A 16,886-nucleotide genomic window follows, 5' to 3' on the forward strand; every position below is an offset into this window, starting at 1 on the left:
AAGAAACAAGCACTGACTGGTGGGATCACATCATAAGGCTTGGGATGATGAACAGCGGCTGCAGAACTTTCCAATACACAAGTCTACATTCCTGGATCTCTATGCCAAGATTGCCCCAGCCCTCCAGCACAGGGACACCAAAATGAGAGCTGCACTGACCGTGGAAAAGTGAGTGGCAATAGCACTGTGGAAACTTGCAGTGCCAAATTGCTACCAGTCAGTGGGAAATAATTTTGCAGTTGGAAAATCCATTCTGAGGGCCATTGTCATGCAAGTGTGCAGGGCTATTAATCATCTCCTGTTACACAGTACTATGATTCTCAGCAATGTGCAGGACATAGTGTATGTATTTTCAGCAAAAGGGTTTCCAAACTGCAGTGGAGCAACAGACAGCATACATATTCCTATTTTGGCACCAGACCCCACAGCCACAGAGTACATCAGCAGAAAGGGCTACTTTTCTATGGTGATGCAAGTATTGGTGGATCAGTAGAGACACTTCACTGACATAAATGGTAGCTTGTCAGGGATGGTGTGGGGTGCTCACATCTTTAAGAACACAGGACTGTTCAGAAAGCTACAAGCAGGGACTGTCTTTCCTGACTGACGGATTACTACTGATGATGTTGAAATGCCAATAGTGATCCTGGGGGGACCCAGCCTACCCCTTACTCTCCTGGCACATGAAGCCATACCCCAGCCACCTCAACAGCACCAAGGCAAGATTCAACTACTGGCTCAGCAGGTACAGAATGACAGTTAAATGAGCTTTTGGTAGGGACATTGGCGTTGTTTACTCACAGGCCTGGATCAGAGTGAAAAAAGCACCCCAATGATTATATCTGCCTCATGTGTCCTGCATTGTATCTGTGAAGCAAAGGTGGAAAAGTTGCCACCGGGCTGGAAATGGAGGTGGAGAGGCTGTCTGCTGAGTTTGAACCACCAGACACAGAAGAGCTCAACGCATAGCTATACAGCTCAGGGAGGCTTTGAAAGAGCACTTTAACAGTAAGCCCTTGTAATGTCTTGCAGCATACCGTACTCTACCCGTCTCTGCTGAATTGGGGCCTCTTAGGAATTGTGTGTTGCTTGGTTTATGTCTATGAATATAGCTCTTTCAATGCAACCATTAAATTTTGCAATGCTTGCTGCACATCTATGATTATTACACCGTGTTTGTCACTGATCCTATGAGCTGTGTCACACTGTACAGTAGCAAGTAGGTGGGTGCTTTCAGAACTACTAGGCACTCTGCAACATATGTTGTGAACTAGTAAACAGGAATGATTTTCCAAATAATACAATTTTATTCAGTACCAAAATCAGTGGGAAGAAAAAGTCTGCAATTTAAAAGCAAATACATAAAAAACTTACTATATTAATGAAACAGAACTTAACAAGGGGCAAAAACATTCATGTCCATTTTGCCTACACATACAGCAACAGTGGCTTTTACAAGTCAGCATATGTGAAGCTTGCTGTGTCCTTAATGTCACCTAGCATGAAGTGGTAGGGGTAGGAATGCAGGTCCTGATGCCATGTGGCAGGAGGTGTAAGGAGCTGCTGAAATGGAGTAATGCAAAGGGAGGCGAACCCATGATTGTTGAATGTGCAGGCAGTGGTGCTGGAACAATTTTTATAGTGGGGGTGCTGAAAGACATTGAACAAAACTCTAAACCCTTTATATTATGGAAACCACTTCAAGCCAGGGGGTGCTGCCGTGCCCTCAGCACCACTAGTTCCAGCACCCCTGTCTGCAGGTCCACAAGAGTCTGCAGCATCTGTGTTTGCCAACGGAGAAGCCCCATTATGTCCTGATGCATCTCCCTCTCTTTTCCTGCTGGGACTCTCTACTCTTCCCTTCTCCAGGCTGCCAGCCGTATTCACCCTGAAGGCCCTTTGCTCATGGTCTGGTCAGTACTGGTTACAGGATCTCATTGAACATGTAATTGCAAGTCCTCTTCTTTCACCTTATCTGGCTCAGGCATTCCACGGATCTGCAGGAGGAACCCCTCAATGCGACAACAGCAGTAGCTGCAGATAAAACACACAGTGGTACCATCATCAATACAGTCACAAGAGAAAGCGAAAGTTAAGATTCAAAACGCCCTTCCCTTGCTCCTCTAAAGTTTTACACAAGACGTGCTTATTGACACTTCAATAAGGGGTGGTTATTTTATCAGGTATCTTATTCCTGAAGGTAACAAAGGCAGAGAAAGCACAGCTGCTGCTAGGGGCCATATACAGGGCCGGCTCCAGGCACCAGCTTAACAAGCAGCTGCTTGGGGCAGCCAAGGGAGAGGGGCGGCACCTGGGGCAATTCGGGGGTGGCAGGTCCCTCACTCTCTCTAAGAGCGAAGGACTTGCCACCACCAATCGCGGCTTTCCCCCCCCCCCCCCAATTTCCGCAGCCGGTTGCGATTGCGGCGTTGTTGTTATTTTTGCTTGGGGCGGCAGAAATGCTGGAGCCGGCCCTGCCCATATATTGTTAGCCTATGTACTGCAATGGTGCCTGTCGAAAGTATTGCTGACTGGTGTGGGAAAGCAGCCTACCATCGAAGAAGAAATAGGGCAGCCATCCCTAGAAACCTTCAGGTGAGGATTGCAGAGTACCCCATGGAAGTCTCATCGAGATCTCTCAGGATTAAAGGGACATTCCTGTGTACGTAAATAAACTGCTCCGCATGGGCCCCCTTGCCTAACTCTATAGGGAAATTAAAAGCAGATAACACCACTACTTCTCTTCATAGTACCACTACCTATTCTAGTACTAATAAATTAATGTAAAGTCAGTAGCTGTGTCCTGTTAAGTTGGGGGCGCCATCACCGTAATGGGAAATAAATTTACATACTTACCCAAAGATCCTTCCCCTGCATCAGGCTCTCCCATGCTTGACTGCCAGGACTGACTGGATTGCAGTAGAGTATCAAACAGGTACTGGCTCGGGGCATAGCTAGACCTCCCAGTCACACGTCCTCCATCCTCCTCTTCCTTCTCCTCCTCCTCGCTGCTCACACTAGGGGCCTGTGACGTGGCTCCTTGGAGGTATCCACACTGGTATGCGGGGTGGATAAGGAGGTCTCCGCCAAGTATGACATGCAGCTCTTTGTAAAAGTGGCAGGTTTGCGGCTCAGCATCAGATTGACTGTTGGCCTCTCTGGCTTTCTGATATGCCATCTGCAGTTCCTTTGCTTTCACGCAACACTGCTGTTGATCCCTTTCATACCCATTCTCCTGCATCCCCCATGCAATCTACTCAGATGTCAACATTTCTACAGCTGGTCCATAGCTGTGCTTGCACAGTCTCTTTTCCCCACAGGCCAAGGAGATTCAATATTTCCTGTCTACTCCAGGCAGGAGCACTTCTGGACTGCGTAGCCAGCATGGCCCGCTGCACACAACAGAAAGCTGGAAAAGGCATTTCAAAAATATGCAGGGTTTTAAAGGAGCATGGGGCCTTCCAGTCTTCTGTGACCCTGAGCAGTGGAGTTCACAATTGTAACCAGAGCACTCGCGCTGCATTGACCTCAGTACATCGAACATGGCTCAACACCACTCAGGGAGGTGGTGTTACTGTGTCGCTGTAATGGGGCACTTACATCAGTGGCAGACAAATTTAAGCGTAGACACATGCATCACTAGGTCAATGCAAGATGGCTTACATCGACCTAACTTTGTAGTGTAGACCAGGACTGAGAAGCAGTGTCCCCTTCAAGGACAGGACGTAAGGAATGAATATCTAAAAAGTATCAAAATAAAGAAAACATCTAAACAATTATTGCTTGCCCAAACTGCATGTCCAGACAGACATGCACCTTATAGATGTCTGAGAACTCCAATTTGTAGTTAAGATTTCAAGACTCTGTAGCTGTGAGCATGATATTTAGATTAAAAGTGAAGTAAACAAAAAGTTTTAAAGACTGTTAAAGAGAAGATGCATTTCCTTTTATACCCTTTTACAGACCCATGTACAATGGAGATGTTTCTTTCTGGGTCCATGGGGCCTAAGAAGTGATCATGTAGAGCCTCTCTCTCATGGTTACCCTATTTCATACTACCCTTCAATTTCCTTCAATTGCCCTTCAATTTAGTTGAGGTTCCAACATTTTCAAGCAATGTTTGGATTTCTCTGTGCCAACAAGGGAACACAGAAACCTGGTGCAGTTCTCGCTCCACAAATTTGAAATAGCTCTTTTAAAATCCATGTAGACTCAACAGATGTGTATTTCAAGAGTACTTGGTACAATATTTTTTCTGAATTATTTAAGATTTGAATTAAAATTACAGAAGATTATCTATACAGTGAACTATTACTACTTTTCTTTTTTTGAATTAAAAAATTCACAACACATTTCTGTAATTGTGCCTGCTCCAAAACCTTCTTTGGCTAGAAGAATTAAAATCCATAGCATTCTAAAATGGATGTACTGTTACAAAGTGAAGTTTGCTACGCTGTGTTTTTTAAAAAAAATTCTCAACAACTTAAAAAGTTAATGATGAAAGCGACTTTTTCCTATTCTTTACATACTCTTTGCTATATATTTAAAGATTGACCTCAGAAAGAAGAATTTTTCCACTTTTAAAATAATTTTGCCTGCGATGATTGAATGCAAATAGAACACAGAAAATAGTTTATTCCTAATCAGATGGTCACTACCTCTGTAAAATACTATTACAGAACTATGAAACAGCAGGAAACAATACATATTAAGTGGTATATATAATTGAAAGAATAAAATCATTTTAGGTACAAATGCTAATACAATGGAAAATTGTGCTTATTAACAGCTTAAAAAAAAGAACTTCTTACCACTCATCCGTGAAGTCCAATTTTATCGTGCTTGTAGTAGTTCCTTCTGTACTGTAGTGCAAACTTAAAACTGGTTCACCTGTTCCTGCTCGTGAACTCTGCTTTTCACTGTCTGTAAACAAGGGTAGATAATATTTGAATGTGTGTCAGTAATTTATGTAAAACTGTTAAATAATGGAAACACCTTACAAAGTGAATTAAGATAACCAAAACATTCTCTCTAATACAATCTGTTTTAAAGCCAAACACAGACCAAACCAAAAGTTAAATGCTTTGGAGCGATTACACTGAATTTATACTTTGCAAAGCTTAGGGACTAGCCTAAAGATATAACAATTTGTATTTACAACAATGAAGAGGGCATATGAGGTCCTTAGATTTGACCATAAGATACCTTTTGATTTACATGGGAGCCATACATAGAATCATAGAACTATAGGGCTGGACCCCGAGAAATCATCAAGTCCAGCCGCCTGTGCTGTGACAGGACACCAAGTAAACCTAGGGTATGTCTACACTACGAAATTAGTTCGAATTTATAGAAGCAGGTTTTATTGAAATCGGTTGTATACAGCCGATTGTGTATGTCCACACAATAAAATGCTCTAGGTGCTCTAGTCGGCAGACCGCGTCCACAGTACGAGGCTAGCGTCGACTTCCGGAGCATTGCACTATGGGTAGCTATCCCACAGCTATCCCACAGTTCCCGCAGTCTCCGCCGCCCCTTGGAATTCTGGGTTGAGATCCCAATGCCCGGATGATGCAAAACAGTGTCGCGGGCGGTTCTGGGTACATGTCGTCAGGCCCCTCCCTCCCCCGTCACAGCAACGGCAGACAATAGATTCGCGCCTTTTTATCTGGGTTACCTGGGTTACCTGTGCAGACAACATGGAGCCCGCTCAGCACAGCTGAGCTCACCGTCACCATATGTCCTCTTGGTGCCGGCAGACGTGGGACTGCATTGCTACACAGCAGCAGCTGCTAACTGCCTTTTGGCGGTAGACGGTGCAGTAGACTGGTAGCCTTCATCGGCGATCTGGGTGCTGGCAGCCGTGGGGCTTGCCTTTTGGCAGTAAATGGTGTATTATGACTGTTAGCCGGCCTATTACAAGTCGGGTCATCGCACATTAGCAGAGTCTTCCCTGAGCAGCAGCTCGTGCAATAGGCCTGAAGACCATCGTCATACACCGCCCCGTATTTGCTGCCAAGCACCCAGAAAGATGCCGAGGGCTATCAGTCACGCTGCACCGTCGTCTTAAGATGTAAAAAAATAGATTTTCTCTGTATTCATTTGCTTCCCCCTCCCTCGGTCAAATCAACGGCCTGCTAAACCCAGGGTTTTCAGTTTAATCTTTGGGGGGGACCAGTCTGTGACAGTTGTTTGTGTCTCTCCCTGATGCACAGCCACCGTTCTTTATTTTAATTCCCTGTGCCTGTACGCCATGTCGTCACTCGGCCCCCCTCCCTCCTTCCCCTAGGCCGTCAGATACTACGTTTGCGCCACAGCTCGAGCCGAGAAGCGGTTCGCGCCTTTTCTTTGAATTCTGGGTTGAGATCCCAATGCCCGGATGATGCAAAACAGTGTCGCGGGCGGTTCTGGGTACATGTCGTCAGGCCCCTCCCCCCTCGTCACAGCAACGGCAGACAATAGATTCGCGCCTTTTTACCTGGGTTACCTGTGCAGACAACATACCACGGCAAGCATGGAGCCCGCTCAGCTCAGCTGAGCTCACCGTCACCATATGTCCTCTGGGTGCCGGCAGACGTGGGACTGCATTGCTACACAGCAGCAGCTGCTAACTGCCTTTTGGCGGTAGACGGTGTAGCATGAGTGATAGTCGTGGGGCTGGCAGCCGTAGGGCTGCATTGCACCAGCCCCTTGCAGGCGATGGTATATTATGACTGGTACCCGTCGTCGTCATACTGGTATGGCTGTCAATCATGGCCACCTGGGCAGACATGCTACTGTTTTGATGATGACGGTTACCAGTCATAATATACTATTTTCTGCCAATTGCCCAATATTGTCTGCTAAGCACCCAGAAGAGGCCGAGGGCGATGCTGGGTGCTGGCGGACGTGGGGCTGGCAGACGTGGGGCTGCATTGCTACACAGCAGCAGCCCCTTGCCTTTTGGCAGATGATGGTATATTATGATTGGTACCCATCATCATCATACTGGTATGGCTGTCACTCATGCTGCAGCGTCGGCTGCCACCTTAAGATGTAAAAAATAGATTTGTTCTGTGTTCATTTGCTTCCCCTTCCTCCGTGAAATCAACGGCCTGCTAAGCCCAGGGTTTCCAGTTTAATCTTTGGGGGGGCCATTCTGTGTGACAGTTGTTTGTGTTTCTCCCTGTTCCTGTACCTGTACGCCATGTCGTCACTCGGCCCTCCCTCCCTCCCTCCCTCCCGCCCTCCTTCTCCTGGTCCATCAGATACTACTTTCGCGCCTTTTTTCTGACCAGGCGCCATAGCTAGCACTGGGATCATGGAGCCCGCTCAGATCACCGCGGCAATTATGAGCACTATGAACACCACGCGCATTGTCCTGGAGTATATGCAGAGCCAGAACATGCCAAGGCGAAACCCGGACCAGGCGAGGAGGCGATTGCAGCACGGCGACGAGAGTGATGAGGAAATTGACATGGCCATAGACCTCTCACAAGGCACAGGCCCCAGCAATGTGGAAATCATGGTGTCACTGGGGCAGGTTGATACCGTGGAACGCCGATTCTGGGCCCGGGAAACAAGCACAGACTGGTGGGACCGCATCGTGCTGCAGGTATGGGACGATTCCCAGTGGCTGCGAAACTTTCGCATGCGTAAGGGCACTTTCATGGAACTTTGTGACTTGCTTTCCCCTGCCCTGAAACGCCAGGATACCAAGATGAGAGCAGCCCTCACAGTTGAGAAGCGAGTGGCGATAGCCCTGTGGAAGCTTGCAACGCCAGACAGCTACCGGTCAGTCGGGAATCAATTTGGAGTGGGCAAATCTACTGTGGGGGCTGCTGTGATCCAATTTGCCAGGGCAATGAAAGACCTGGTGATAGCAAGGGTAGTGACTCTGGGCAACGTGCAGTCAATAGTGGATGGTTTTGCTGAAATGGGATTCCCAAACTGTGGCGGGGCGATAGACGGAACCCATATCCCTATCTTGTCACCAGAGCACCAAGCCACCGACTACGTAAACCGCAAGGGGTACTTTTCAATGCTGCTGCAAGCCCTGGTGGATCACAAGGGACGTTTCACCAACATCAACGTGGGATGGCCGGGAAAGGTACATGATGCTCGCGTCTTCAGGAACTCTGCTCTGTTTCGAAAGCTGGAGGAAGGGACTTTCTTCCCGGACCAGAAAGTGACCATTGGGGATGTTGAAATGCCTATCGTGATCCTTGGGGACCCAGCCTACCCCTTAATGCCATGGCTCATGAAGCCGTACACAGGCAGCCTGGACAGGAGTCAGGACCTGTTCAACTACAGGCTGAGCAAGTGCCGAATGGTGGTGGAATGTGCATTTGGACGTTTAAAAGCGCGCTGGCGCAGCTTACTGACTCGCTCAGACCTCAGCGAAAAGAATATCCCCATTGTTATTGCTGCTTGCTGTGCGCTCCACAATATCTGTGAGAGTAAGGGGGAGACCTTTATGGCGGGGTGGGAGGTTGAGGTAACTCGCCTGGCCGCTGATTACGCGCAGCCAGACACCAGGGCGGTTAGAGGAGCACAGCAGGGCGCGGTGCGCATCAGAGAAGCTTTGAAAACGAGTTTTGTGACTGGCCAGGCTACTGTGTGAAACTTCTGTTTGTTTCTCCTTGATGAACCCTCCAACCCCCCCCCCCCCCGACCCGGTTCACTCTACTTCCCTGTAAACCAACCAACCACCCCACCCCACCCTCCCCTCCCCCTTGCAGAGGCAATAAAGTCATTGTTTTTTCACATTCATGCATTCTTTATTAGTTCCTTACAGAGGTAGGGGGATAATTGCCAAGGTAGCTGGGATGGGTGGGGGAGGAGGGATGGAAAAGGACACACTGCATTTTAAAACTTTAACTCTTATTGAAGCCCAGCCTTCTGATGCTTGGGCGATCATCTGGGGTGGAGTGACTGGGTGGACGGAGGCCCCCCCACCGTGTTCTTGGGCGTCTGGGTGAGGAGGCTATGGAACTTGGGGAGGAGGGCTGTTGGTTACACAGGGGCTGTAGCGGCGGTCTCTGCTCCTGCTGCCTTTCCTGCAACTCAACCATACACTCGAGCATATCAGTTTGATGCTCCAGCAGACGGAGCATTGCCTCTTGCCGTCTGTCTGCAAGCTGACGCCACCTATCGTCTTCAGCCCGCCACCTCTCCTCTCGTTCATGTTGGGCTTTTCTCATCTCCGACATTGACTGCCTCCACGCATTCTGCTGTGCTCTATCAGCCTGGGCGGACATCTGCAGCTCCGTGAACATCTCGTCCCTCGTCTTACGTTTTCTCTTTCTAATGTTCACAAGCCTCTGCGAAGGAGAAACATTTGCAGCTGGTGGAGGAGAAGGGAGAGGTGGTTAAAAAAGACACATTTTAGGGAACAATGGGTACAGTCTTTCATTACAAGGTCGCATATTTCGGCTTGCAGGCAGCCATCGTAGGCCACAGTGTTTTGGCTTTTTTAACCTTCTTAACATGCGGGAAAGATTGCAAACAGCAGCGCATTTCCCATATCAAGGATGAATTGGGTTGTCCATTTAAAATGGGGTTTCAATGTAAAAGGAGGGGGCTGCGGTTTCCCGGTTAACATGCGGCACAAACACAAGTAAACCACCCTCCCCCACACACGATTCTCTGGGATGATCACTTCACCCCTCCCCCCCACCGCGTGGTTAACAGCGGGGAACATTTCTGGTCAGAATAGCAGGAACGGGCGCCTCTGAATGTCCCCCTTAATAAAATCACCCCATTTCAACCAGGAGAGCTTTCTGGAGATGTCCCTGGAGGATTTCCGCTCCATCCCCATACACGTTAACAGACTTTTCCAGTAGATGTACTGGCCGCGATTGCCAGGGCAAATTAATCATTAAACACGCTTGCTTTTTTTTTGTAATGTTTACAAATAGTTACAAAGTTACACTCACCAGAGGTCTCCTGTGTGCCCTGAGGGTCTTGGGTGAGTTCGGGGGTTACTGGTTCCAGGTCCAGGGTCACAAACATATCCTGGCTGTTGGGGAAACCGGTTTCTCCGCTTCCTTGCTGCTGTGAGCTACCTACAGTACCTCCATCGTCATCTTCCTCGTTCCCCGAACCGTCTTCCCTGTGTGTTTCTCCAGTGAGAGAGTCATAGCACACGGTTGGGGTAGTGGTGGCTGCACCCCCTAGGATCGCATGCAGCTCCGCGTAGTAGCGGCAAGTTTGCGGCTCTGCCCCGGACCTTCCGTTTGCTTCTCTGGCTTTGTGGTAGGCTTGCCGTAGCTCCTTAATTTTCACGCGGCACTGCTGTGTGTCCCTGTTATGGCCTCGGTCCTTCATGGCCTTGGAGATCTTTTCTAATACTTTTCCATTTCTTTTACTGCTACGGAGTTCAGCTATCACTGCTTCATCTCCCCATATGGCGAGCAGATCTCGTACCTCCCGTTCGGTCCATGCTGGAGCTCTTTTGCGATCCTGGGAGGACTCCATGACGGTTACCTGTGCTGATGAGCTCTGCGTGGTCACCTGTGCTCTCCACGCTGGGCAAACAGGAAATGAAATTCAAACCTTCGCGGGTCTTTTCCTGTCTACCTGGTCAGTGCATCTGAGTTGAGAGCGCTGTCCAGAGCGGTCACAATGAAGCACTGTGGGATAGCTCCCGGAGGCCAATAACATCGAATTCCGTCCACACTACCCCAATTCCGACCCGCAAAGGCCGGTTTTATCGCTAATCCCCTCGTCGGAGGTGGTGTAAAGAAACCGGTTTAAAGGGCCCTTTAAGTCGAAAGAAAGGGCCTCGTTGTGTGGACGTGTCCAGGCTTAATTCGGTTTAACGCTGCTAAAGTCGACCTAAACCCGTAGTGTAGACCAGGCCCTAGACTATTCCTAACAGATGTTTGTCCAGCCTGTTCTTAAAAAATTCCAGTGATGGGGATTCCACAACCTCCCTTGGAGGCCGAATACAGAGTTCAACTACCCTTATGGTTAGCAAGTTTTCCCTGATATTTAACCTACACCACTCTTGCTGCAAATTAAGCCCATTACTTCTTGTCCTAACCTCAGAGTACATGGAGACCACTTGATCGGCATCTTCATTATAAAAGCCCGTAACATATTTAAAGACTTATCAGGTCCCCCCTCAGTTTTCTTTTCTCAAGACTAAACATGCCCAGTTTTTTCCTCCACAAACCTAGGTCAGGTTTTCTAAAGCTTTTATAATTTTTGTTGCTCTCTTCTGCTCTCTCAATTTGTCCATGTCTTTCCTAAAGTGTGATACTCAGAACTGGACAAAGCTGAGGCATCACCAGTACTGAGTAGAGTGGTATAATTAGCACCCATTTCTTACATATGACACTCCTGTTAATACACCCAGAATGATATCAGTCTTTTTGGCAACTGTATCACATTGTTGACTCATTCAATCTGTGATCCATTATGACCACCCAGGTCCTTTTCAGCAGTACTACTACCTACCCAGTTATTCCCCATTTCGTAGTTGTGCATTTGATTCTTCCTTCCTAACTGAAGTACTTTGCACTTGGGTTTACTGAATATAATTTTATTGATTTCAGACCAATTCTCCAATCTGTCATTTTGAATTCTAATCCTGTTCTCCAAACTGCTTGCAAGTGCTCCATTATCCAAATCGTTAATGAAAATATTGAATAGTACTGGACACTATAACTCTGAGTACAGTCTTTCAACTAGCTGTGTACCCACTATATAGTAATTCCATCTAGACCACATTTCTCTAGTTTGCTTATAAGAATGTCATGTAGGATTGTGTCAAAAGCCTTATTAAAATAAAAACATATTACATTTACCGGATTTCCCCCATTCACTAGATCAGTTACCCTGTTGAAGGAAATTAGGTTGGTTTGGCATGATTTGTTTTTGACAAATGCATGCTCGCTATTCCTTATAACCCTATCATCCTCTAGGAGTTTACAAAACATTTTTTTAATAATTTGTTCCAGTATCTTTCCAGGTATTAAAATTAGGCTGACTGATCAATAATTCCCCAGGACTTCTTTGTTCCCCTTTTTAAAGATAACTACAAATTTTTGCCTTTCTCCAGTTCTCTGAGACCTCACCCACATCCATGAGTTCCCAAAGAACTGCTAACAGTTCCAAAATTGCTTCAGCTAGTTCCTTAAACCACCTCGGATGAATTTCATGAGGCTCTGCCAACTTGAACACATCTAACTTATCTAAATATTCTTTAACCTGTTCTGTCCCTATTTTGGCTTGCATTCCTTCCCCTGTGATTTGGTCCTTTGTGAGCAGGACTTTGGATATCTACTATCCAACTATTATACTGAGGTTTGGAGTTTTTTGTATGGGAACGTGAACTATCATTTCATTCAGTGCTACATTTTGAAAGTGCTCCTCTTCCTCACCCCTCCTCATCACCTAAAGTTATCCTAGCGTGAATGTTCTTTATGCTGAAACTCTGAGAACGTGAACAGTACCAATGAATTGGTGCACAGAGTTAAGAGATCACGGAGGGTCTGTGCAATGGGCTCTATGGTAACAGCACTGCTCTATGGCATCCTTCCCTGAAGGAAGGTTCATAGCCAGTAGGCCCATCTACATCATGGACCTCCTGTCTACAAACACCACTTAAGAGGAGTGCAGTAGCCCATTCCTGCTAATAAAGGTTATGGGCAGTAACATCAAATATAAAGTTACCACACAGGTTCTCCTTGTTCAGAACCTAGATTAGTGGGAGAATTCTTGACTTCTATGCCCCAGATATGCCACCTATGTGAAGCCCACTTACTCCAGCCTCATATGAATTATGAGAATGTCAGTCACCCTTTGCTATTAATGCATTATTAACTTATTAGTTGTTAAACATCAATGTACAGTCTTCCCTTTGCTGTCACTGGGAGTTTCAAAAAATAAAACAAAAACAAAACAAAACCCTTCCTCACAAACCATCTTCTTATACTCGATCCTGCTGTGAAGCCATCACCCTACATCTGTAACACCATGAGTTTTTTTCCACGATGTCAAATAAACATCAAATTCTGCCCATTGAAGTCATTGACCTTTCTCTACATAACAGGGTCAAATTTTAATCATGCTTTGTTACTGCAGGATCAAATAGAACGAAAGTGAGGTTGCTCACCATGTGCAGTAAGTCTAGTTCTTTGAGCTGAATGTCCCTATGGGTGCTCCACTTCAGGTGCGCATGTTCCCCACACACCTTTGATTGGAGATTTTCATTAGCAGTGGTAGTTCAACCCATGCATGCTGTTTGCTCACTCTGACCGTCTCTGCTAGACGGTACTGGAACCTTCCCAGAACCATGTTTACTCTGAGAACTGTGGGATTTTCCTGCTTCACTGGTACCGGAGGGCGAGGTCTTTTTGAGGAGGGAGGGATACCTTAAGAAGGGAATTAGAGCTCCTCTTCTTAGAATCTTTAGAGGAGGTCTTTGAAGCCTTCCCCTTTCTAGAAGGGTGTTGCACTGAGGTCGAAGGACCACTAGAGACTGTGGCGACTGATGTATAGCGGGGGTTCTCCTGACCTGGCTCTGAAGTGAGGGGAAAGGAGCACTCCTGCATTAACAGTCACAGTTTGATTTAGCAGTTCTTCTGTGCCCTGGATTTGAGGGCTCAACAGAAATGACACTTCTGAGAGGCATGCAATTCACCCAGGCAGTGAACACACTTACAGTGTCTGTCACTGACCGGGATAGCCTCTCTGCGTATGAGCGAATACTTAACTCCCAGTGAACAGACATGCCCCTCACAGGGAGGATTTCCCAGGAAGAAATTAAACAATCTTTCAACAACCAGTAATTATCTGTTAATGTTGGTAGTCAATCGCTGACTATGATGATATTGTCACATTTTTCATCTATGGCTATGCATTTCACTCTGAAGTTCGAACCCTGATGCACAGTCAGCCAAAATGAGGGCATGGGAAGTCCATATCTATGATGTTTGATGATGCAGCTCAGTGACGCATTTCACATGACGCCTGGAGACTATTTTGTCTATCCTGCTCAAACCTGTTACATGCTGATCTTGTCAGAGACCCCCAGTGAGTCCAGTTCTGAGCTATTTGCTTGAGTTCTTTGAGATGGATGCCAGCCTACTGGAGACTGCTCATCAGGTTATCTTTGAAGCACTTATGCGGACAACCCTTCTTTCTTTTGCTCTGCCTCAGCTCCCTATACAAGATCTGTTTTGGGAGACAGTGGTCTTCCATTCTGATGACATGTCTGGTCCACCTAAGTTGTGCTCTCAGTAGCATTTCCTCAATGCTGGTTGTGTTTGCTCATTCAAGGTCTTTAATATTGGTCACTCTGTCCTGCCAGCAAATGCTCATTACTGAGCAGAGGGAGCACATGTGAAATTGCTCAAGCTGTTTAATGTGCCATCTATAGAGAGTCCATGTCTCAGATCCATACAAGAGAGATGTTAAGACCACTGCACTGTAGATCTTCAATTTGATGGAGATACAAAAGTTGTGTTGGTTAAGGATTTTTGTTCAGAGTTGGCCAAGGGCCTGGCAGGCTTTACTAATTCTGTAGGCAATTTTCTGATCAAGGGAACAGTCACTTGTGATGGCGCTACCCAAATACTTGAACTGATCTACATTTTTCAGCTGTGTGCCTTGTATGAAGCTGGCTGGCGCTGGGGCACTGGAATGAGGTGCTGGTTGAAACAAAACTGCTGTCTTACTGAGACTGATGGTGAGGCCAAAGAGCTGGGATGCTTCAGAGAATCTATCAACAATGACCTGAAGGTTGCTATGTCTATGGTCCATCAAGGTGCAGTCATCTGCAGAAAGTGCCTTGATAAGAAGTCTCTCCAGCGTCTTGGTCTTAGCATCGAGTCTTTGAAGATCAAAGAGGGAGCCATCCAGTCAGTAGCAGATATAAATCCCCTGATCCAAGTCCCTCGTGGCATGGCTGAGGACACAGGCAAAGAACAAGTTGAACAGCACTAGAGCAAGTATGCAGCTCTGTTTCACTCCCTTTGAGATTTTGAATACGTCAGAAAAGTTACCATTGGAGAACACTTGTACTGTCAAGTGGTCATGGAACAGCCAGATGATTTGTATGAATCTTCTCAGGCAGCCCAGTTTATGTAGAATAGACCCTCTCTGTTGACCATATCAAAGGCTTTGGTAAAGTCAATGAAGACTGCATACTGGTCCATGTTCTGCTTTAAACATTTTTCCAGGACCTGCCTTATGACAAAAATCATAGTATTATGAGCTGGTCTAAAAATCACACTGTACTTCTGGCATTCTCTCCTCAGACATGTTTGGAATGAGTCTGTTCAGTAAAATGTGAGCTAGTATTTTCCCCGCTATACAGAATAGTGAAATGCCTCTGTACTTTCCACAGTCAGCTTTGCTGCCTTTGGCTTTGAACAGTGATACAATAATAGCATCTTTGAAGTCTTGTGGCATTTCTTCTTCCTCCCAAATGCTACTCAAGATGTCGTGAAAACACCTTGATAGCCTTTGGGCCTGCTGCTTTGTACAGTTCTTATGGAACACCATCCTTTCCAGATGCCTTTCCACACCAGAGTTCAATTGTTTGATGGCTTTCATGACTTCAACTGACGGAGGGAGGTCAAGATCCTCTTTGATGGGTTTCTCGGTAAATGATCAAAGACATGACAATTGACTGTGGATGCTCTATTGAATAGACTATTGAAGTGTTCAGCCCATCTCTGCATGATACTAACAAACTAAATAAACTAAGTAGAATGAATTCAGCAAGCAGCCGAGACACACACAATGCTGACATGCTAAACTCTGTTTCAGGCCGAGGTGCTTGAGAAAGAACCGAGGGTAGTTTGCCTGTACAGCTTGATACAGCCTCAGTGTGGGGCACAAGGATATTAGCAGCGTATGCAGAGGTCAAATGGACACTGCTGATTAAAGTCCCCAATCAAAGATACATTGGGCACACGAGCACCTGAAGTGGAGTACCCATAGGGACAGTACTCAAAGAACAGACAAGTCTGCGTGGGAGAAAAATACTAGTTTTAAACACAAATACCTTTCCTAATAAAAACAGCAAGAGCAAGACGGGTACCCAGAAATCACCTAGTACAGGACAGGCCCAACAAGGACAATAGCAGAACACCACTGGCCATCACATACAGCCCCCAGCTAAAACCTCTCCAGCGCATTATCCACGATCTACAACCTATCCTGGAAAATGATCCCTCACTCTCACAGACCTTGGGAGGCAGGCCAGCCCTCGCTTACAGACAACCCCCCAACCTGAAGCAAATACTCACCAGCAACTACACACCACACCACAGAAACACCAATCCAGGAATCAATCCCTGTAGCAAGCCTCGTTGCCTACTCTGTCCCCATATCTACTCTGTCGACACCATCAGAGGACCCAACCACATCAGCCACACCATCAAGGGCTCATTCACCTGCAAATCCACTAATGTTATATATGCCATCATGTGCCAGTATTGCCCCTCTGCCATGTACATTGGCCAAACCGGACAGTCCCTCCGCAAAAGAATAAATGGACACAAATCGGACATCAGGAATGGTAACATACACAAGCCAGTAAGTGAACACTTCAATCTCCCTGGTCATTCTATTACAGATTTAAAAGTCACTATCATTGAACAAAAAAACTTCAGAAACAGACTTCAAAGAGAAACAGCAGAACTAAAATTAATTTGCAAATTCAACACCATTAATCTGGGCTTGAATAGGGACTGGGAGTGGCTGGCTCACTACAGAAGCAGCTTTTCCTCTCCTGGAACTGACACCTCCTCATCTATTACTGGGAGTGGACTACATCCATCCTGATTGAATTGGCACTGTCAACACTGGTTCTCCACTTGTGAAGTAACTCCCTGCTCTCCATGTGTCAGTATATAATGCCTGCATCTGTAACTTTCACTGTATGCATC

At 46.5% G+C, this 16,886-nt stretch overlaps 1 protein-coding gene across 6 annotated transcripts in view; it reads right to left on the reverse strand.

Annotated features, from left to right (window-relative positions):
• Positions 1–16,886, reverse strand: part of DCAF6 (DDB1 and CUL4 associated factor 6) — a 167,783-nt gene that overhangs the window by 45,928 nt on the left and 104,969 nt on the right. For all 6 annotated transcript variants that reach the window (XM_054046263.1, XM_054046268.1, XM_054046257.1 and 3 more), the window contains one exon: positions 4,812–4,923. In XM_054046263.1, the coding sequence (XP_053902238.1) occupies positions 4,812–4,923 (112 nt within the window). The remainder of the gene's footprint in view (positions 1–4,811; positions 4,924–16,886) is intronic.

This window comes from Malaclemys terrapin, chromosome 1 (assembly GCF_027887155.1).
Source record: "Malaclemys terrapin pileata isolate rMalTer1 chromosome 1, rMalTer1.hap1, whole genome shotgun sequence".
Lineage (NCBI taxonomy): Eukaryota > Metazoa > Chordata > Testudines > Emydidae > Malaclemys > Malaclemys terrapin.